The sequence below is a fragment of the Tetrao urogallus genome, assembly GCF_951394365.1.
Source record: "Tetrao urogallus genome assembly, chromosome: 21".
NCBI lineage: Eukaryota > Metazoa > Chordata > Aves > Galliformes > Phasianidae > Tetrao > Tetrao urogallus.
The window spans coordinates 1,583,454-1,607,814 of NC_136834.1; the positions used below are offsets into that span (position 1 = coordinate 1,583,454).

At 44.6% G+C, this 24,361-nt stretch overlaps 1 protein-coding gene across 1 annotated transcript; it reads right to left on the reverse strand.

The window, feature by feature from the left end:
- Positions 1-132: 132 nt before the first annotated feature.
- Positions 133-22,886, reverse strand: DHRS3 (dehydrogenase/reductase 3; the record flags this gene model as incomplete). Its single annotated transcript, XM_079545613.1, has 6 exons — positions 133-217; positions 1,043-1,168; positions 2,184-2,422; positions 3,077-3,196; positions 3,438-3,581; positions 22,692-22,886. The coding sequence occupies 6 exons, from the start codon at positions 22,884-22,886 to the stop codon at positions 133-135; spliced, it is 909 nt and encodes a 302-aa protein (XP_079401739.1).
- Between the last annotated feature and the right edge of the window lie 1,475 nt (positions 22,887-24,361).

The window sequence follows — 24,361 nt, forward strand, 5'->3', positions numbered from 1 at the left end:
AAGAAATGTGTTGCCTCAAAGCAGCGCGAGTCACATGAACAGGCTACAAGCCAAGACTGCTGATTCACAGCCCTGTCAGGATTTTCATGCTTGTGCTGGTCTCTCTGAAGAACAGTCCTTCCACCACCAAGTCTATGTTCGTCCTTTAAAAGTGTTCATGCAGGTGTAGCTCCCAGAAAACTTGTGGATTTCTTCAAGTGCTGCCTGAGGGAGAATGCTGCAGGAGGAGCAGAGAGAAAATAAGCAGACCAGACAAACCTTTCAGTCTGTTCTAATAGGAGGATGTGTAAATATCTATATCTATCTATCTATTTTTTTTCCTCTTTTAGTATTTAGTATTGTGATTACTTTCCATTTCAGTTCCTGATTGAAGTAGGTTTTCCACAGGCTTTGGTGCAAATTTGCACAGAAAAACGTTCTTATGTGCTTTTTCTATTCAGTTGTTTCAAGATATAAAGTTATGACTTTCTTTCCTTAGGCACTTTAAAATAATCCTGTCCTAATCATACACACAAATATTTTTGATAGCTTCACGTGTTCTCTAAATACAGCTGTGATGCACATACTTTACTGCATAGGAATCCATTACAATACAAAGCACAGAGTCCAAAGAGTGGCTTACTGAATCAAAACGAGACGCACATGTTAGTGGTTAAGAAATTTCCCAGATGGCAGTTTTCAGACCTCAGGAAACAGAATCCTGGGGAGATCGTTTAGTGGGCATGGTGGTGATGGGCTGATGGTTGGACTCGGTGATCTAAGCGGTCTTTTCCAACCTTAACGATTCTATGGCTCTAATTTTGGGAGTAAAACTGGTTACAAGGGGCAAACTCAAAAAGAAAATCTAACAAATCTGCTAAGGGAACCTCAGAAAAGTTTCCCTCTACTGCTTCTGTGGCTCTCCTAGGAAGGGATGACTTGGTCTGAACCGTTACCTGATAAACAGTCAAATTGAGGTTTGCTTTGGTGGACAGACAGAGCAGGACTGCAAGTAAATCTTGCCTCACTAGCTGGACTATTGCTGGGCATGGGAAATATTTACCTTTTCAGGATGACCAGAACATTCATTGTCCATGGAAGGAGCAGGAAGGCTTGATTCATCTGCACAGCTTCCACTGTCCTCCTAGCCACAGTCTCTGGCTTGAGAGGAGGAAAAAGATTAGGGAACCTAAATAAATAAAGTAAAAAATAAAACAATTATTTGTTAACCAAACTCCTTCTTTTAGAAATCACTGTCCACGTTCTGTTACTCACTGTAAGTTATCATTGGCAGCTGATATTCAGACATGCCTCAAAGCAGGCTAAGAAGAGGCAGGAGATTGTGAAGCCCAATTCCAACCACTGGTACTGTATTACAGCTAAAGGGTTTAGGATGAAGTGGCACAAAGTATTCAGCACCCTGATACAGGGATTTTCTTAAATTGTCTGCAAACCAAAGCCAAAACGCTGCCTTTCCAATGTCAGTGTTCTTTCTCTCTGGTGCTTTTTGATTCATTCAAATTCTCGACAGGTGAAAGGCAAATATTTTTCAGCTCTTAATATCAAACGTAATTGGAACTAGATGATCTTAAGGGTTACTTCCAACCCAAAGCATTCTATCATTCTATGACTCTGTAAGGCTTTTCCTGGCTGGATGCTGCATATTTTCTTGACCAAGAGGTTATTTTGTTGATCGTAAAAGATTAACTTGGTCAGCCATTAGGCTTTTTTTTTTTTAGTTTAGCTTGTTTTAAAGGATGTAGTGAAAGCCTTGCTTCAGTAAATGGATTTCATGCCCTTTAGTGGGAAAGGATTAAATATATCAATGGATAAAGAAGGAATTTGCACTGTTAATTCTCAAGCAATTTGTAGACTGCTCCGTTTTGAATGACCTCAATTTTCAGATTGCCTCTCCTCCCTCTCTAAGTGGCTGCAAATGGCCCAAATACACCCAGGGAAAAATAGCTTTCAGATTTCTCTGTAGAAGCAACTGCCTCACTAAGTACAGGCAGGCAAGCTGGATGAATATGCCAGCAAACTGAGGGAACCAGTCTGATGAGTCCCAGGTGGCCTAGAGTGACCCTCTGTTCCCAGGCAGCCAAATGAGACATCAAATTCTCTTAACTAAATGAAGCATTAATTAGGAGTGTATTCTGATGATTCATTTAAAATGAGATGCTTTATTCTAGTTCCCCTGGACTGACCTGATTCTCATGCCCTGGAACATCTCTGTGCTCGTGTGGAAGGGCAGCACTGTTGTGGCATTCACTCCAGGACAGTCCAGCAGCCCCAAGGTCAGGCTCTCCATAAAGGCAAAAGAAGAAGCTTTGGAGGTGCAGTAGTCAATGGCACCAGGGATGGCTGACAAGGCCAGGACAGAGTTCAAGCAAACTATGTGTCCATTCTGCAACTCCAGCATCCTTGGCAAGAATGCTTTGGTGGTCTGAAGAGCACAACAGAGGGGGTGAGGGGGCAGAAAGGGTTTACTCAGCAGAGATGCAACAAAAACAACAGTTCCTGAAAAAAACAATAAGGTGACACAGAGACAACAAGTCAAACTGCACTGCCTGTTCAGCCAGGAAAGGAGGGGAGGAGTGCCTTGTTGCTTTGCACTCTCTGAAAGCTTTTAAACAGGAAAAGTTGGTATAGAGGATAACCAATATTTCCTAGTACGTACTTAAGCAGTTGCCTCAGATCAAGGCCACAAACAAAATGCTTTGTATGTTGAGAGCTTCTTGTGGAGGATAAAGTCCTCAGCAACGAGATGAAATCACAGGAAGCTCTTTTTTGTTACTATTATCTAACTCAAAACTGAATGCGTTTCCTTCCCCCAGCAAGGCAGTCTTGAGCTGATGTTCCGTACACATCACTGCACAGAAAACTCTCCTCTGTGGGCTAAGAGTTTCTCAGAAGACATCAGATGTTTTGCTGGAAATGACAGAAGGGGGATACAAGAGCATCAAATACTGCATTGCTATTGGAACCTTTGATGGTTATTTTATTAACTTCCATTTAGAAAGACAAAGCATCAGCCACGAGTTTATCTGTCACTCTCAGTCCCAAGTCTGAACCCGTGAGATGTGAGAGCTTATCTTACCCAGAACTGTCCCAGGGTGTTTATATGCTGTGATTTGAGCAGTGCATCATCGTCGCTGTCCATCAGACTTTTACCATGGACCACAGCAGCATTGTTCACTAGGACAGTGATGTCACCCACCTGCAAGGAAACAAATAACTCGTTACAGCACTCACTGTTTTATCTGAATGCCTACTACTGCCAGGTTACACTCTTATTTTCACAGCTTTTGGCATCCTGTCTGCAGGCATCCTTCTGGATCACTTAGAACTTTGCATGACATAAGCTGGATGTTCACCTTTCTTTTTTCCAGTATGACCACCTTCCTCAAAGAGAAGGAATTACTGCATTTTGCCTACAAACACTGTTTCTGCACACCAACCTTCTCCCGCACAGCTTTGGCTTGCCGATAGACTTCCTCTCTGTTTCCAACATCACAGATGAAATAATGGCATTCTGTCCCCATCATCCTGATTTCCTCTGTGGTCTCCTTCAGGCATTTCTCAGTTCGACCCCACAGGATGATCTGCAACAACAACAACAAAAAACCCAACAATCAAACCTTTTGTTAGAGCCAAAGTACTTCTGCTTCAAATCTAAGATAATTAAAACATGCTTCTGACTTCAACAAATTGATGAACATCTTTGATGTGTTTTCACTGTCAGCCCTGTTGCATTGCTTCACTTAAGACTAACAATGATTTTATAGTACAAGCAGATGGGACTTCAGTGAGCTGCTGGTGGCTGGATCCCACTGCTGATACTCTGCTTGCAGGTCCTTTACCAGCAACAACAAGAAAGCGCAGTTATTTAGCTTAACCCAATAAATACACAAAACACTTCACAAATACAGTAAGACATTTTTTTCCAGCATATCCAAGGTAACAATTCCCAGTGCTGACTGTTTCCAGGCTGGTGTCCTAGCTGCTTTTCAAGCAAGGCTCATCTTAATACAGCCATTTAGAGGGAGAGATTTCAACCATTAATTTAATTTGCAGCTAGTACAAGCAAGATTTCATTTGCCACTCCCAGTTAACAAACACAGTAAAACTGATACAATAGTTCCTGCATAAAGAACAATACTGGACACCCATGGAAACAAAACATTGTATAGCACAGATCTGACACACATTGAAGACAGAACCAGCACAACCCTGTCTGTGTTTCTACACCATCATGGAAGTGAGAAACAACCTGAGATGCTACCAGGTTGGTTAAACATCCTCATGGGGTTTTACCCCTGTAAGTGTTCCTAGTGAGACAACAAGGTGAGTCTCAAACATAAAGTGGTGCTTCCACCACAAGCTTTCAACCACTAATCCACAGCTTAACAGATTCAATGGAACATATATATATATATTTTACTATATGCAACACTATTTTTCTATTTCTTATAAACTAGAAAATGACATGATTCCATCTCTGTTACCTAAAATATCTACATATGAATCAATCTACCATTGTTGCCCTTCAAGCTACAGTCTGCTCTGTGTTCATCATCTTAAAAATGAATGGCCAGTGATTGGAGAATGATACAGAAACCATCTGACTGCTCTGTGATCCCAGCAGCAAGGTCCAAAGGAGAAAGAGCAAAAGATCGCCTCTACTCACAACCGTGGCTCAAGGCAACACAGGTTTTTCCACAGTAGGTTATGTCTATTGTGCATAATTGCTATTTAGTACTAAAAAAAATAAACAAAGACATTCACATAATCACATGCAGGTTTACTCTAATCAGGGACAGGTAAAAAATAGGCCTTGAAAATGGAAACAGTTTCATTGCTCTCGGAATGATGCTGTTTCCAAGCAGTGGTCTTATCACCTGCCACCCAGGATTACAGTTGTTTCCTGTATCACAGGAATGGAGTATGGATCTGACTGTTAAATTGAATTTTTTATGGTTAAATAAGCACACTTAGATTACTATATCTTTATAGTTCAAGTTTCTTTCAAAAGCAGAAAGAAGAGGGAAAGCAGGTCTCAATTACACCACTGCTTATAACTCAGTCCCTATAATTAATCACGGATCCTAAGAGTTGGAAGGGACCTCTGAAGGCCATCTAGACCAACTCCCAAGTACAGACTTAATACCAGCAGGATAAACACAACAAATTGGGTCCTGTGGTTTTCCCTCCCTACAACAAATCCCTTGCAGAAGGCTTTAACATGCTCATTTTTAAGGATTACTTAAACCCATCTCATACCTGGTACTAAAACTGATATCTGGCAGGCTCAAAGAGCCCTTCCCAGTGCAACTAAGCAAGAGTAAAGCCCAGAAGTATCTGGGTTCTCATTTATTTCCTAAATGAGTTAAATGTACAATTAAGCCCATTTATTAATCACTGGTGCACACGCAGGCAGACTGCTGGCTGTCCATTCTCAAAATCATTGAAGGGCTGCAGAACTTCAGAGCAAGCATGTGCATGGCAGAGCCATTTCATGGGAAATCTCATCTCAGAGCATCTCATTTGCAAAGAGAGAGCTGTGTTCAGACTGAAAAAGCTGTAAGAAAGCAGACAGATAACAATTTGGCCTGCGTGTTGGCCTCAGCACGTTGCTGTTGGCTATCAGGCTTTGGCATCTACACAGCGCCTGTAGAACTGAAGACTATTTACATGCTCCTGCACTCAGAGCTAGACTGGGTGATATTCTGTATGCCTACTCTGCAGACTTCAGGGGAAATGGAGAACATGTGAGAAATTTCACAGGCTCCCAGGAAATATTTACAAAATATTGCTTAACTGCAAGGGTACGCAGTTACTTGCTTTCTTTCACAACCTACATCTCTGTGGAAAGGGGAGAGAAAACACTACAAGCTGTCGACAGAAGCAGCAACAGAAGCATTTGACTGCAGTGTTTGCATCGGAGTGGAGTTCAGCCTCCTCACAGGACTGCATCAGTGATGTGCAGGCACTGCAAGGTCAACTGACAGCGCACAGAGCGATGGAAGGCACAGCAAGAAGAGCAGAAAGCAGTCAGGTAAAGGCAAGGGGAATAAATATGGTTAGAGACGGACCTCACATATGCACTGTGGCTTTCCCACTCCTATTGCAAAACAAAAAGTAGATCCCTCACTCTTCACTTTCATCTGTTTCAAACATCCCCACTCCCCAGAGCTGCCACTGATTCATTGAATGCCAGGAAACATACATGGAGGAACAGTTAAGTGAAGGACAACCTGTTAAAGGAACATCTGCCTGTGATGCAGCCCTTGGACACAATATTTTTTCTGCCCCAACAGTTATTTTGGGACCTTGAATATCCTATAGGCAAGTCATGCATGCAACCCTATTAAAATTTGGACCATCTGGGGAAGGCAATTTGTTGATTATCCTGCTGGCAGCATTAAGTTCAGGACTGATTTTTTTTCCATGGGAAGTTTTCACGTCCTTGACACTGCTCACACTCAGGTGAAGGCTTCAGCCTGCATCAGAGAAAAGCAGAAAATAAAAGACCATTCTTTTGTGAGAGGTGAAAGTTCCCTAATGGCACAGTAGGAAGTGAGGTTTCCTGCCATCATTTCTGCTACTTTTCACAGATGTATAAAACTCAAAACTCGATACAACTTGCTTTTGGTCCAAGTTCAAGATTGAATGCTCCTACACGGCCCTATGAGATCTCCAATTTCTTGTCTTACATCTGGCCAAATTAAATTGGCACAGGCTTCATCCTAAAGACTCTGAGAAGACTGAGTGGCTGCATCAGCCTCATCACCCATCCTCACCATCACAGAACCACTGAGACTGGAAAAGACCTCTAAGTCCAACCACCAACCCCACCATGTCCAGTCACTGCCCCCATGGGACGCTGGCCAGGAGGTCACCACGCTTTACTGTTGGGCCCCATCTCCGCCTCCCATGGAGCAGGATCTCCCCAAGCTCTTTTTTTGTGTTTTTTTTCTTTTGTTGGCCTGCTCACATGTGAGCCCTATGGTTGGACATGGGGACAGAGCGTGCTCAGAGCAGTGGGGCCACTGGAGCATTTTATTAGGAAGCATAGCTTGCAACACGTGGGCACAGTGTGTGTTGCTGTTCCTTTTTGAGGTTAATTCTAAACTGGCAATGACTGTGACCCAACTGGAGAGAATGACTCTTACAGACACGGCCTTTCCTGTCTGGGATGGAGAAAAATGCAGAAGAAAGGAGAGGAGATTCACAGCACTGCTTATTACACAGCCCGTCAGGCACTGCACAGCCACCCATTCACGGTAATTTAATGGTGGATAGAGGAATATTTAATCTGTGTCTCGGAGAAGTTCTTGGACAGACAGTTTTCCGTCCTGGAAAGAATCCAGCCACCATTTCTTCCCCCTTCATCTTTTCCCTGCCGCACCAGACACGCTCTCCTTTCACAGGGTTACTGACCAGAAAATTGGGGAGGGCAGCAGCCCAGCGAGGCGGTAAATCCCTGCTGTGGCCCTGCTCTTACCTCGGGCTGACCCCAGCAGGCAGGTGGGGTGTGAAATCCATCGCCTGCGAGTGCTGGCAGGGCAGGGAGTTTCCACACCGGGCACAAAGTAATGGATTTACAGCAACAGAGGAACTCAGCGTGCTTTTCTCTCTTACCTCTGGAGGAGGGCTGTGACATCACAGTTTACTGCAGATTTTCCCAGGATTTATTCGTGCTAAACAAACCTTATCTCTTTATCTTCTCCCCTCTGGCAAGGCAGAGAGCTGCTTATCTTGGCCTCAGGAAAATCACTCCAGCCCCAGTGGCAGACCCCTAGCCCTGCTCTCCCAGAGGCCTCGTTTAACTCTGGGCTTAATCCGCTAATGAGACATGCCCTAAGGTCAGAGGGCAGCCAGAGGGAAGGCTTTGGCTGCTGTTGGACTGCAGATTTTTCAATAGAGCCAGCACTGGATGCAGGCTCGCAGCCCCAAACCTGGCTCTAGGTTTCAATCCCTGCTTTTCACCCTGCACAAGTCCACATTTGAGTTGTTTTTGATGATTTATATAAACTGGTCTCGATTGATGCTACTGCCAACCACAATATACTCACATGACCTGCGCTCCCAGAGCCTCAGGTATGTGATTAGTACAGGAGATGAGGTTAATTTTACCTCATTTACAAAGCTATTTAGCTTGTTTGCTCCAATCTTATTGCTAGCATAAGTCAAGAATGACAGCAAAGGGATGCTGCTGTTACATCTTCAATTAAATTGGCACTGTATCCCTGGCAGAGCTGCTGTGCTGGACTTCGCACCACAATTGCAAGGTGACCCACAGCAAAAGCTTTTCTGAGCCTGAACACAGCATGGCTTAGGTTGGGGAGGACCTTAAAAATCAGTCACTTCCAACCCCCTGCCATGAGTTGGCTGCTCCCCACCAGCTCAGGCTGCCCAGGGCCCCATTCAACCGCCTTCAGAGATGGGGCAGCATGCTACAGCACCTAGACACGTGCCTGTCTTGGTGCTCTGGGTTATCCAGGCTGTATTCTACTGCACAATTCACTGCTACTCTTTTCCAACACAACAGCATGCACAGTGACTAGGAAAAGTAACTTCCATCCCCAGAGTCTCTGCATTTCATGATTCAGAAAGCAATCACCTGTTATCAACTGGCAGGCACTGAAAGATTAAAGAGTTGCAGAGACGAAAGTGCCCTTCCTGCCTGATCTCATCATTGCTACCTCCACAAACCAACCACAACGCCTTGCCTATCTCTAGATAAGAAGTATTTGGTAGGTCAACACGTTTTCCTCCCTTTCAACCTCCGTTCCAGCCCAGAGAAACAAAAGTTGCTCTGTTTGAGTTGGTAACTGTAATTGCACAGACCTTTGTTCAAACAGAGAAAGCCCTTCTGCACCTAATTCTGTGCTTTTAGGAAGTACAAAGTGTCAATAATCCATTGAAGTGAACCGGTCTTATCCCCACACATTCACAAAGCCCAGCAGTGCTAACTCACACTGGCCCTCCAAAGGCACACATTCCAGTGCCATAATCCTGGCAGAATTTGGGTATCATGAGATCAGCAGGCTAAATCCTACAGCCTCAAAAGCGTTTCTGTATTTTACATGGCAAAAAGGTTTTCTCCTTCACCCCTTCCCTTGTCTTGCCCCCAGGGCAAAGTCAGACAAGTTATTTCAGGAGCCCTTCATGGGAGAGGCATGCTAAAGACAGATTACTGGAAGAGTGAAAGGTGTGGCGATTCAGTGGGAAAAGCCAATCTTTGCTTTAGAAAGGGGAAAGAAAAAAAAAAAAAAAAAAAAAAAAGAACCTTTTGATGCCTGAAGTAGGTCAAAATACTTAACCCAGCTCCTTAGTGACACTGGTATAAAAATAAGCAAACAAAGCAGGTCATTGGCAAAATTTTCTCAATTCCCTCAGTGGAAAGTGAGCACCAAAGCTGGAAGGATCTGGTAGAAGAAAGATTACAGGTAAGCACAGGAAAAAAAAAAAAAAAAAAAAAAAAAAAAAAAATCAAAGGAATGAGCCTGTTTAGCCAGTTTACACACATGTTTCTCTAGGCTGGTACTTAGAGGTTGTAAAGACATCAGGTGAGAAGAATTTTATTTAACCCTGCCACCACGGTAAGCACAGAACACAGCCCTTATTATGAGCTGCTCTGAGTTGGAGCCAGGAGTAACATGCAGTAATGAGGATAAAAGTTTGGTCTACAGAGACCTCGGAAGGAGACAAAAGAAGTGAACTGCAGTTCCTTTCCCCTGGAGTCAGAACTTTTATTACTTTATATTTTGACTTTGCACTCAATGGAATCAATGTTATTTCCCTAAACCAAAGTCAACTCCAACTGTACCCCAGTCACCTCTTTTTCTTCCTCTGCAGGAAACAAAGCAGCACCTAAAACGTCATGGAGAAACACAGACACCTGCCTGCCGTCCAGCAGAGGCCTTCCTTGGAAAGCAAGCTTTCAGTCCTGTCTTGCAATGAGGCATTTAAGACCAGCTCCCTCTGAAGAAGCGAACAAATGCCCACTGTTCTCACAGTCAGGAACATTTAAGGACAGGTGGCCCCACGCTGCCTTTTTTTTTTTTCCCCCCCAATGGTTTTTCCAATTGCTTTTGTCTGCAACACGAACTGCAGACTGCCTTGGGAGCAACACTTCTCAGCTCTGCTGTACAGAGCAGTTGAAGAAGGGGAAGGGTGAGGGTTGTTTGCAAGAAGAGGTCACGCAGGAGTCAGCCTTTACAATCCTATTAACGCTGGGACAGGGTCAAACGGAGTGCACGTTCCAACAAAAGCACCAAGTGGCCACAAGCTGTCACCCCGCAAAGGTTCACCGAGGCATTTGTGGGGGAAAAACGACAGATTTTTAATGGTGAATGTCTGCCACACCATGTGTTAGAGCCGGCCTCTGCTCCGGGGAAGCAGAACACACAAAGAAACACCCAGCAATAAAAACCCCTTTGGCTGCAAAGCACAAAAAGTGTCTGGGGCTGAGAAGGGGGTGGGGACGGGGACATTTGGAAGGTAGGGATTCCATAAGAAGGCTTTGCAGACATCCACCAACAGAAACATAAGGCTCCATCCTGCAGAAATAGCCAGCGTGCCGCCGCCTCCAGTCGCTTGGCACGCCATCCTGTAATGCAGGCTCATGTAAAAACGTCCACAGAGAGCTCAGGAAATTGTGGGGAGGGTAAACATGCAGGTGCAGAAAGCCCTTTTGTCCTGCAAGGAGAGCAGGCAGGATGGGGGGGATAGGATGTCAATAAATAGCATTTCAAAGGAAAAAAAAAGAAATGACTGGGTCTGCTTGGCAGAAATGCTATGGTCTGTAGGTTTTCCTTCCAAAATTCTGCATTATTGCCTTTACTTACGGCCCATGGCTCTCAGAGTGAATTCTCACCCTGTGGCAGGTTTAGTGTGCATGTCATATAGCTAAGCACTGACTAGGACACAGCTATACTGACACTGAACAGTGTTTGTTTCAGTAAAGTTACAGACAACCCAGAGTTCGGATGGCAGGGAAGTGTTAGAAGGACTTGGATCCAACCATCTGACTGGGGAATGGGATTCCTAAAGATTCCTGGTTCAACCAACAGCTAACTGAGAAGTCTGCTCCTTCTTCACTGGCAAACTGGAAAAAAAGAAATCAGACCCAACATGAGCTTGTGGAAAACAAGAATTAAAGAGCTAGAATTATTGCTTTTTTTTTTTTTTTTTTTTTTTTTTTTTTTTTTGAGTTTGCCTTTATATGATTTCCACAGTGCCAAATCTTGAAGTGTTTCAACACCTCTTGGAGAAGGTTGGCCAATGCATCACCACCACTGCACTCAGAGGCTCAGGGCTGCTCCTCTGTATCACTTATTACCAACTGAGGGAGTACACCAAGCCTGCTTTAATTCACAGCATCTTCAGTTTTGCTTCAAACTACATCATTACAAGTGTATTGTCAACACTTATTTTAGGGGGGTATACAAAATTCCACTGTAACCTCAATAAAAAAGTAATGCAACTTGCCAATTAGATGCTGTGCTCAATGCTACGTGCATTGGAGGCACATTTAACCCACAACTGACACAGTGCTGAGATGTGTCATTACAGCCCTGCTGCCCTCAAGGGGTCTCGGCATTCAGAAATAAGGTGGATGAGATGGTAAATGGAATAGAAGCTCTGCTGGACAAGGAAAGCCACAAGGAATGTCTAACAGCCAGAGGACAGGTGGGACAGAAAATCCCAGTCTTTGCAGGAATATCACTGGAAAGAAAGACATGGGGAAAGTATTTGAAGTTATTAAACTTGAGGAATGCTTGCAACAAAAACAGACGTGGAAACCTAAGAATGAATAATGTTTCTAATGCTGTCATTATAAACTGCCCTCCAGAAGGACCTAAATGTGCTCCAGATCAGCCATGCACATAATATGATGCAGCTCGACTGAAAAAATTTCTCCCTTGAGGCTCCTGGAAAAGAACAGGGAGTTGAAATGCCTGCATTAAATCCACATATAAACTGAATGCTAGCAGCAGCTCCAGACAAGCTCCCCTACAACTCTCCTTACTTTGACTCCAAAAAAAAGAGGTTTGCTACCATTTTAAACCCATATAAAAGCTGTCAAAAAGCACCTTTTCATATGAGTATTTACTCAAAGAAATATGGGACACAGTTTAGAAAAAAAGCTTTGATATGTAAAAGCTTAATTGCTTTCCCCTATTTTTCTGTATGCTTCCAAATGTTATTTTTTAATGATGACTGTTGCTACGCAACAGGGCAGAATTTCTAAAATCTATCCATCTGCTGTACAAACGGTGGTTATTAGGATATATATTTAACTCTCTCAGCCCATCAAGACAAAGAAGATGGATGGGAATCAGAGGATGATAAGCTTCAGACAGTGCATCTCCAAAAAAACATGCAGAGTGGCCAAAAGGGTCTTTCAGTGGCCATAACAAGCCATAGAATCGAGGAATTATTCAGATTGGAAAAGACCTCTGAGATCATCCAGTCTAACCACCCTCCTCCCACCAGCACTGCCCATGTCCCTCAGTGCCACATCTCTACACTGACCATCTCCATGGACAGTGACCCCACACCTCCCTGTGCAGCTGTGCCAGCACATCACTGCTCCTTCTGAGGAGAAACTCTTCTCATATCCAACCTGCACCTCCTTGGCACAACTGAGGCCATTCCCTCAATACGCTGCAGACATGAAGTGTAATTACCCTGCTCATAAACATAAATATGAATTCTAAAAAAAGACAGGAAAACCAGCACAGCTCCAGCTCAAAATGACACCTGAATGTAGAAACAGAATTCTTATCCAGAACTGATCAGCTCTCCTGAGGCTCTGCTACAACGATGCTTATTTAATAAGCTTTTAATATGGCTGGTCAGGCAATCACAAATCAAGCTCTAGCATATTAATGAGTTACTGCTCTGGAAGATTCCATCCTTTGGATATGATTGTTCTTTGTAATATCATTTCAGTGGTTCAGAATTTCCCACGTTTAGTTTTCCCCTCTCAGCTCAGACAGGAAGAGCCGCTAGAATCGCTTCATGGAAGTCAAAGGCTCTCCTACATTTTTGATGCTGCAGAAAAATACTGGCCTAAAAGGATGACAGTGGGCAAACCCATCAGCTCAGCACTTCCTCTGTGTGAGTGGTAAACAAGTGCAGTGATGTCAGGAGGAGCTGGCTGACCCGCTGCTGAACCCTGGGTGTAAAGATGCAGAGTGCCAGATAGCGCCATGCACACACTTGCCCTCACACTTACACACACGTGTGCACACACACTCACGCCCTCGCAGCACAGGAGGCGTCACAGAGCAATTTGCAAGGGTTGCATGTCATCTGGGGAGATCAGCAGGATGCTCATAAAGAGACAAAGCACACATTCACATGTAAATACAATGCAGACAACAATCTCCAAAGTGCCTGGATTAAAATCCTATAGCCAGCAACACAAAGCACGCTCTACGACACTGCACAATCAGCAGATCTCAAACCCAAAATCAAACATCTCACTGCAGGGCTCCCGTGTTTCCCAAGAGCCTTGGAAACGTTCTGACATCACTTCTGACAGCTCATTGCCCTGCTCTATTACCACTTCGGGAAAGAAGCGTTTGTACCAGCTGGATCTCTTTAATATTCTACTTGGAAGCATGACCTCCTTGAGGCAGTAAGCTGAGCGTTGTCCTCACTGCTGAGTTCCTTTAGGAGATAGATCATAGGGAAACTGGAGTTTGTACTTAAAGTCAAGCTGCTAGAAGCTGATCTCAGGATTTCCCATTCCCTCTCTGAGCTACAACAGCCAAGTCTCTCCCAGTGCATGTGCTGACCAGAGATGAAGTGTTGTTTACTAGTAGCAAGAAGATTAAAGTGACAGATCTAAGAGAAGCACTAATTTAATCCTCACATAAAAAATACCTGATCTCCTGTTTTCTGTTATTGGTGATCCCTTCTTCTTAAAGTTGTGCTGGGGGAAGTGCAGGTTGGATGTTAGGGACAATTTCTTCTCCAAAAGAGCAGTGATGTGCTGGCACAGCTGCACAGGGAGCAGTGGGGTCACCATCCATGGAGGTGTTCACTGTGGAGATGTGGCACTGAGGGATGTGGGCACGGTGGTTGGGTTGGACTGGATGATCATAGTGGTCTTTTCCAACCTGAATGATTCTATGAACACTGCAGTGTCTTTACAACAAGATTTTCCACTCACATGCATTTAAGTCTCATAATATTTGAAGTTTTGCTCCAAGAGTTAAATGGTTATCTAAGAATTTTTGCTTTCATTTGAAGTGGTGCAAGTTTTGTTCGCTCCTCAGATATGAAGGAAATCTTGAAAATGTAACTTGGGTATATCCAGTGATTCAAAGGGCAAACAGAATGAACAAACAATTCTAATTGCTTCAAATCTCCTGTTTCTTTTTTTTTCTTTAAGTAATATCTCATGATCTCTTAAGTTCAGACTAGCAATACAGATGAACTTTGCTGCACAGAGAAGCTTCTAGAAGCACTGAATTAAGACTTTGTTCAGCCTCCACAATTTTCATTTTTGGATACAAATTGGTACGGAAACTCAGCTACAGTCCAGCACTGACTGGGAGAGAAGCCAAACCTAAAAGACAAATGCTGTCTACCTGTACAACTGCTGCAAGTTGGTGTGTGTGGGTTGAGAGGAAGAAAGCCAACACAATGGGAAGCCATGCTTGACTGCATTTGACCTATTTTAAAAGGTTGTTCCATTTAGATACAGGATGAAATATAGCAGCCAGGTCATACCAACAACCTTACGTAGGCAAACCTGTGGCTGAAAACATGCCCAGCCATAGGACAATCACAATCTCTCATCTTTCCATGCATTATTTTTATAGCATCTCAAGTATGTATAGTTTTAAGAGTTGCTTAAGCATACTCAAAGGTGCAACTGCCATTGATTATACACTGAGAGCCACATTTATCTCATGGTCACAGAATGGCCTGGGTTGAAAAGCAGCACAATACTCATCCAGTTCCAACCCACTGCTGTGTGCAGGTCGCCAACCAGCAGCCCAGGCTGCCCAGAGCCACATCCAGCCTGGCCTTGAATGCAGGGCATTCATCCACAGCCTCCTTGGGCAACCTGTTCCAGTGCCTCACCACCCTCTGGGGGAAAAACTTCCTCCTCATATCCGACCTAAACTTCCCCTGTCTCAGTTTAAGACCATTCCCCCTTGTCCTATCATTAAACAGTCACATTGGAAAGTTGTAACTGGTTTCAGCAGAGCTTCATTTGTGCTTTCAAACAATACTTTCTTGTCATTAGAGCATTGGCACATTTGGTCAGGCAGTGTTAGACAACAAAAATCTACGTTAATCAAAATAAGTCGGCTCTGTATTCAATAAATTGTAATTAAGGAGGTGGCAACATAAGTGTGGCTGTCCACAAAACCCTTTTGTAATTACACGTAGTTTATGGCTAAACTAACAGGATGAACAATTTAAATTAGTTGCAAGGCCTGCCAAGGTACCCAGCTATTCCCAAGTCTATTAATTAGAATTGGTTTGATCCCCACTGGGATAAAGGTCAAACAACATGTATTTGACCCCTTCCTACTGGCGTCAGTGTTATCAGCAAACACATCTGTCAGTTCCTGGCTCTGACTTATCCAACTCTTCAGCATGTTGATGTGATGCTTTGAAGAAGAGAGTCTGGACCCAGCTAGGAAGATCTCTATAATAATTTCTGCTCTGTATGCCTTAAGGTGCTGGAAGGTGGCAATGAGGTCTCCCCAGAGCCTTCTCCAGGCTGAACATCCCCAGCTCCCTCAGCCTGTCTGCATAGCAGAGGTGCTCCAGCCTCTGAGCATCCTCATGGCCTCGTCTAGACCCACATCTTCAGCTGGACACCCTTCAATTATCACCCCACATGCCCCAACCAGCACAGGTTTCCATAACAAGGTAAAAAAAATAAATCACATCTTTCATTTCTTCTAGGCATTGCAGTCAGAATGCTTAGAAATGTACGCAGGGCTTAAGGTCATTCTTAAAGCAAATTGCTGTGCCAGACTAATTAGACATTAGCTCAATGGCATGTTTAACTCATTTTTAATGCAGTAAAACTATGTATGTTGGTGCTTCAGATGGAAACAGTTCTGTCAACTTTTTCCTAGCCTGTGCCAGATGCACGACATAAAGGCAACAGAAATACACAGCAGCAAGTTTAAATGTCACTGAAGTGATAGAACAACACAAATAAAATGGGGATGAATCCCTTAAGATAAGCAAGATGAAAATCCTAGCTGAAAAACCACCTGAAATTCAAAAAAGCAGCTTTTGTCCTCAGACCCTACACCTGGACTACAGCTTTCACCATATCAACTCATTTTGAATTTTGCTGCCTCCTTGTCAAGCTTTCCATCTCTGATGGCTCCTATTCACCTTCAAGGCCAATATCCCCGTGTTACTAACAGCCATTCATTGGTGGCAGAGCTCCTCTTGCCACCTTCACCCCCCACCAGTGGATATTCAACAAGCGTAGTGTTTCCTACTGCACTCTCTACACCTGAAGAGCATCTGAGGCACTATGATGACATTAATCAAGCCTCAGTCTTAAAGCCTTTCCTAGAGATTTCTTACAGCATTGACGGTCCCTTTATTTTGTGAGAATTTCCATTTAGTTGTCTTGACCTCAGCCTTTTAAAAAGTGGTGGATTTTGGTGTAAGATGTGGCCTGGCCTCACTGTTTCCACACATTACTACCTTGATGCAAGATGCCAAGCCTGCTGCTCTGCGAGTCCCTCCTCTCATTAACATTATTTACTCTCCCTACAGCCAACAAAAGACAGGTATGCTCTAAACTATAAACAAAACCAGCTCCAGCCAGAATGCTGCTCCTCAGACATCAACAGATCTCATACTGCAAGCTCTGGCCATGCCTGCCAACCAGAGACACTCATTCAGTATGTCATCCAAACACTGGCCTTGGCACCAGTACACATAACAGGCCCAGTGCCATCCAAGTGCCATCCTTGAAACAAGGGCTCCTCTGCCCATCCTTACCTTCAGTCAACAGGGAAGTGAGCTGCCAGCAGGAAGCCCTTCAATGCAATTGCTGCCAGTATGCAAGCTTTGTAGAAATGAAGCCTTTCTAGAGGCTGTAAAGCAGCTCCATCTAATCTGTTCTCTCACAGCTCACCACAGATCCTAAATTAATATATTTTAAAATACATATTAATTATGGGAAAATGCTCACTCCCCAGTTCTTTTCACATACCTGGTGGGTTATGATGTGCGCAAATAGTTCATTAAGTGCTTAAATTTGAACAAGATTAAACTTATTTCCTTTACAAATATGCCCCAAACTGTTTTGCTCCTGTTGTTTTTTCCAAACCAGTACAGTCTCAGTACAGGACGCGCACGTTCTGCACTGGGTAACATACATCAGAACTGTGTCCATTTCTTTTAACACCATCATTTTAAAGGCTTCACAATTCCATTCCATCACAGTACCTGTCAACAACAACTACACAGCAATTAATCACATGAAAAATCAGTTCCTCTCAGCTCTGAAATTCTGCTATTGCAATCCAGCTCTTTTCTTTCTAGCAGAACACATCTGCTCTGGGATGGGCAGATCAGGTCTATGCATGTCTGCACTCAGAGTGGATTGCAAGATACGCCTCAGAAGCTGCTGCTATCCTGCAAGCGTTATTTTGAAGCGCGGCTCCTGAATCCTAGGACTCTACAGCATTTTTACACAATCTTCCTGCAATACTCTCATCAGCTCAAAGTCTCACTCAGCTCAAACTCTCCAATTATAAGAAGCTCTCAAGCACCTGAAGCAGTTCTGTTTGAATTAGTAGAACAGAAGAAAACTGGCTCCAGGCTTCCATGCAGCAGCACTGTCTTTGCACAGCTCTCATCCCTTCCTCCTCAGACTTCTCATTCCCATCCCAACCTGAGGGAGGACCGCCCACTCCAATGACAAGGGCTCTTTCTAAATGAAGGCACTAAGCTTTGAAAACATTATGCAAGTAATGACAGGAAGACGACTTGAGATTCCAGGAGACGGCTTGTAGCCTGAATGAAGTCATATGCACACAAGTATCTTCTAAGCACAAGTTTTCAAGTCAGGCCTTTGGGATCTTTGTTAACTGCCCCATGACAAGCAGTGTCAGCGTGTCTGTGGCATTCTGCAGCTGCCCACCAGGCCGACATCCTGCTAAGAGTACCTTGCAGACTTGCAAACAATTGTCTAGACTGCAGTGCTGACAGAGTGAGGTCATGGCTATCAAGCAGTACATTCCATGCAAGAGTGAAGTTTCCGTTTCTTGTTTTCTTTTTGGTGACACCAGCTCCTTGCCATCTATAAGGGCTCTTGTCTGTCCTGATATTCCAGACTGCTTACCTCATCTACCACTCAAGCATGCAAACCCTTTGAGTCTTCTGCTCTCCCGCAATACAGGAAGCAAATGTTCAGGGAACAGAAGAGGGAAAGGAGAGATCTTTCATTGCACCTACGAGGTCATTTCTTGCACGGTGATGAACGTGGATAACTCTCAGGAAGGTTAGTAGGAAGTTCAACCCTCCTCTGCAGCAGCATCATGCTAACAGAAGGCTGCCCCAATCCATCTGGTGTCTTGGAGACATCCCTTGTCAAAACACCCTTGATTCACCAAAAAAAGCAGACTCATAACAGCTGGAGGAAAAAAAAAAAAATAGAGCCAATCTAGGAGGGCAAAAATATACATGCTTTGAAAGAACTGAAATAACAGAAATGATCACAAAGAAGCAATAGGAAGGCACTGCTCTAAGATCTCTCATAGTTATGCTGCTGAAGATCCACAATGACCCATCTCCTAACAGGAAAGACTGAAGATACTCTTCCGAAGTCACTGTCAGATAACCTTGAGCACTAAAATACATACTGGAGTTGAAAAATGTGTTTCTATCTTATGACTGCAACCTTTGCCAGGTAATTTTATTACATTTTAGCAACTTTTAATAATCCAGTGCACCTAAGAATCAAGTATCTCTTTCCTGGTCAGTCTCAGATTAAATAATCTCCAAACAAACAAAATTACATGGAAAAGAAAATCAAAACTTCATCACAGGAAAGCATCAAGAACAGGGCTGACGGATCGCTGGCATGGGCACTGTCATTGAAAATGCTGTAGGCAAAGCAAGTGGTGTGAGAAACCCCAAAGCATTTTCCAACTCCATCAGTGATTGAACCCATTCACCCCTCCATCCCTCTGACTCACATCATTAAGGTCTGTTCCTCCATGCAGGAGGCATTGTTTGACGGGCCTGCGCTCCCATTATATTCTTAATGCCATCAAGATATGGAAATGAATTTTTATTTCCATAAGCATTAGATCACAAAGCCATGAAAATCTCCCACTCCCTTTTCAACAACACCCATATACTCTTCCATTTTGGATGAGCACAGAACACCAAAGGCTAAGAGCCCCAAGGAACTACCAATGCGCAAGGCAGAGGCAACACTCTATTGCTCAAATACAGGAGGTGTGCAACTCCTTATTGTCTACCATGGCCAAGTACTTCTTGGAAACTTCTACCCAAAAATAAAAGTGGAGTATGGATCCTCTGACCTCTTAGTATAGACTTGAACAGGAATGATCTAGTGACTGACGTTCCTCATTGCCTAAGGAAAAAAACCCCTGTGCATAAGAAGCATACTTTATCATTTGAAAAGTCAACTAATGCTGCTATGTCCCCTTTCAGAGCCCAAAGAACAACAAGGTGTTGTTCAAGTCATATCTGCGGCACAATGGCTGAGCAATGGAGTTAAAAGAATGGGGGTGGAGAATGGCAGTGAGGATGGATGTACATCATCATGCCCAAGAGACTGCTGTTCTGTTGGCTTGAGAATTTCAGCCTCTGTGCTCATCTATCAAGCTGAAAACTCTGTGTTTGTATTCAGCTCAACCCTTTTCTGATTTATTTCTTGCCTACTTCAGAGCTTTAACTGCAAGATCAAAATTCTACACTCAAAAAAGTTGCACATGTGACCATTTTAAATCTTCATGGAATACAACAGTGTCATCTCACGTGAAAATTGTGAAGATGCATCCTATCAGTGCTTAACAAAACCACCTTCTGAAAAGAAAAATAGACCACGAGTGGAAATCCAATCCAGTCTAATTACCAGAGGAGGTTTCATGTGCTAACAGGCTCAACTAACCTATCTTTCAGAAGATTCTAATCTCAAAATAATGGTTGTATATCGCCGCCTACCTCCAAAACTCCGCCACTATGTCTGTGTGCGCAGGCGCTGTGATGTGCTTTCAAGATATTCCACACACCCAGGGTTAGAATCTGAACTTATGGCACTGCTTCTGTTCACCTCTGTGCAGCACTGTGCCTGGCCTCAGAATTTGGTGCCTTAATGGATGCTTTTCACCAAACTTTCTTTGGGTGTTGTCAATACGCCGTCTGACAACCAGAATCTGATAATAAATTATTAATTATGATCAATAATTCAAGCTTTGAGTATAATTATACTACAGCTAACTGCATACAAAAGCAAGAAAAAGGTAGAATATTAGTTCTCCAAAGTCTTATTGAAAGATGACTTGTTGGCAACTCAATTTTCAGTTTGATTGCCCAATGCAATGCATAAGATCAAAGAGTAGTGTCAAACAGGGGGCTGCATTCTACATGGAGACTGCATGGGATACAGAAAGTCAGCCTGAATACAGAAGGCAGAAAAGGACTGAAACCTCAGATCAAAGGGAGTTAAACTACTACATCAAGGTAAAACTTTCATTCATGGCATCATGGAATCATTATGGTTGGAGAAGACCACTGAGATCATCTATTCCAACCATCAACCCATTATAAAAGTCATTAACAATGTTGAAGAAAAAGTTAATCCTACTTGAGCATTGCTGGGAAGATGTGCCACCACCAACGGGCCAGAGAGGACCACAGCTTGCAGAGTGCTGTGTTTCACTCTCCAAATCGCTATGATTTAATTGAAAGGAGAATCTAATTTGAGTTCATCAAAAGCAAAAAGTAAAACACCTCGATGACAGGCAAAGAAAACACAAAAAAAAAGCCACCTCAAAGTTACAAACAATGGCTAGCAACCACACAGCATCTCCTAACGCCATGAGATGAGTACAAAGCTGCCCAAGAATTATTCACTTGTTTAGCCTTTCAGCCTAAGATTCGTAGTGATTGTAGAGAGAGGACATGAAGATGAATCACAGTCTCTATCAGTTTTCAATAATTGCACCTTCAGCTCTTGAGCTCTTCTTGGCCCATGGCAGCAAGGGCTGACTACCACTGCTTAGCATCCAGTTGAGGATAAGCAGCCCCTGGGTTAGCTGTAGAAGTGGTAGCACTCCAATGCCACAGCTCAGCATAGCAACCACCCAGGCTAAATAACTAACAAGTGAATCATGGTGTCCTAACAGATAATGGAAATACACTTTCAACAAGCTGCTTGGGTCCAAAAGTCGATCAACTTATTTGTTCTGCCTCCATGAGTTGGTAAGTCTCAACATGATGTTTAAACACAAGCATGTACAAACATCAAAGTTCAATGCTGACTTTATTTTACACCTCAAAGTCGTGCACCAGAAACCACTCTGTGCCACACATGGAAAACTGGAGCACACAGGTGAGGAAGAGACAAAACACTAACCCAAACAACATGCACATTTTTCTTTAGCTGTCCTCATTCTGTACTTTTCTTCCTTACTCTGTGTTTACTCTCATTCATTCTCTCTCACATGGCACAGTATTTATGCAGCTGTCTAATTTCACATGGTTCTTCCCTTCCCCTGCTATCCCCCTAAAGAGGAATAAATATGAAACCTTCAATCTCAAATCCTTGTTTGAGGGCTTCATGCACCCACAGGTGATGACAAGTCTTCAGCTTCTCTTCAAAACTTGGAGACAACCAATCTTTGGGCTGGAAAAATCCTTCACCTCCCCACTCTCCCCCCCCCCCCCACCCCCCCCCCCCATCCATTGCAACCATCCATCTACCAACAACTGACCACATCCCTCAGTGCCACATCTCCACACTCCTTCAATACTACCAGGGATGGTGACCCCACACCTCCCTGGGCAGCTGTGCCAGTGCATCACCACTCTTTCTGAAAAGAAATTTTCACTAATATCCAGCCTGATGCAACTTGAAGCCATCATCTCTGGTCCTATCACTGTTACCTGGGAGAGGAGACCAGCCTCTGCCTCTTGGTCAGTCCTGGCTTTTTGCTTGTTTGTTTTTAACTATCCCTGTTTGATTCACACCTGTACTTATGAAAACAGATTTCAAAGGTACACAGCAGTTCCTGATGAGGGAAGGAGGGCAGCAGCTACATCTGCACCTCCAGGCTGCAGTGCAGACACAGCATTCTCCCAGTCCCTCTCCTTTCCTAAAGGAAACACACAGACCAAAGGAGATGCACAGCTCATACTCAGTTGTGCTGCTCCTCCTTGCTGTGGAGGCACAGCCTTTGAGCAGCACTCATCTTACCTCAAACAGGGTCAGCAAAAGGCAGCACAGAAGTGGCTTCAGAAAGCACATGAAATGACTTGGCAAACAGAAAGCCACTGGGGTGAAGCAGAGCTCTTCCCACCCCAAGTCCCAAAGCAGGGCAGGCCCAGGTCATGGAGGTGAGTCCCACTCCAGCTGCCCCTTCTCCCCTCCAGCCCCACGGTTCGGGCACAGCTCCGGGCCCCACACAGCAGCAGGTGCCCATTCCCACATCCCATCTCACCTTCCTGGCTCCTCGCCTGGCAAATTCCCGGGCCAGTTGGCGGCCGATGCCACGTCCCCCACCTGTCACCAGCACGGTGTCCCCAGACAGGTCCCGTAGTTTGGGTGGCAGCAGAGCACAAACGGCAGCTTTCAGCACCAGGTAAAGCATCTGCACGGGGAGCAGCAGCACAGCGCCCAGCCATTTCCAAACCATCCTCTTGTTCCGGGTGATGGGTGGCAAAACTCTCTTCCAACCCTTCACGAGACCAAGGGAACAGAGATGGAAAGCCAGCACCCTTCATGCACCCGCAGGTGGGTGACGAGTCTTCGGTCCCCCTCCAAAACTTGGGGGCAAGCAATTCTTGGGCTGGAAAAAAAATGGGGAAAAAAAAAAAAATAATAATTCCTTCTCTTCCTTCCTAAAAAAAAGTGGGGTGGGAGGAAAGCAGTGCAGGAGAGCTCTGCCTCTCAGTCGGTGTCCTCCAGGGTCGTCACATGCAGGTAATGCTGATCCCGTGCCTTTAACTGGAAGACAGTTTTGTAGGAAAACAAAAAGTAAAATTAAAAGTAGCCATCCGTCCCTCCGTGCCAAAGGCCGACGTGCAAATCCCGTGTCCAAATGGAAGGGTTTTTGGTTTTTTTTTTTTTTAATACTTGGAAAAAATAAAATAAAGCAGCCTATGTCTCCAAATTGCTGCCTGCAGCGCCTTCCAGGCGGCTCATTTCTATTCTTAGACTCAGGAAATCGCTGAAATGAGACAGAATTGCCAGGACTTTCTATTTAAGAAAGGGTCTATTCAGGGGAAGGTTGTTTTTGTTTTCCTATCTATAAATATCTGCCGGCTCTCCGTCCCGAGCGGCTGCAGGGCTGGGCTGCCCCTCTGCCCCCTCTCCTGGTTCCTCACCCGGCGGATCTGCGATCACAGAGCAGGAATTACGCCGCGCACTCCTTCAGCCCTTACTCATTTCTCCCTATTGCTCTCTCTGCCTATCGCAGCCGCGGCGCTGGGGAGGTTTTATACCCCATTAAGCCTGATTGACAGTTAAAGTGTCGGGGAGATTTCACTACTGTTCCTGTGAGTGGCTGGCTGAGCTCTCCCCTCCCCCGGAGCCCGGTTCCCGTTCTCCGGCTGCCGCCCGCGGTTCGGGGCTGCACCGCACCGCAACCCGCACGGAAGGGAAGCCCTGGCTGCCATAGAGCCGCCTGCCCGGCTGGAACCGGCGTCGGTGGGAAAGCTGCTTGCATCCCGAGATGGTTGGGCTGAACCCAAGTCGACATCTGTCAGCACCCAGCCGATGGTTTCACGGACAGCTCGTGGGTTTTCCATGCTGGGAGATGCTGGTGTTGCCCATCAGTGGCTGGGCAGTGACAGACGGAGATGCACTTTTTTGCATCGAGCAGCTTTTTGGAGAAGAGAAGGCTATGGGCAGACGTTGCAGCCTTCCAGTGCTTGAAGGGAGCTTACCAACAGGAGGGAGAGTGACTTTTCGCGTGGTCTGATACAATGGGACAAGGGGGAACGGCTTCAAGCTGTAAGATTTAGGTTAGATGACAGGAAGAAAGTTTTGACTTTGAGGCCCTGGCACTGCTGCCCAGTGAGGTTGTGGGTGCCCCATCCTTGGAGACATTCAAGGTGGTGTTGGATGGGCAGCCTGAGCCGGTGGTTGGCAGCTCTGCCCATGGCAGGA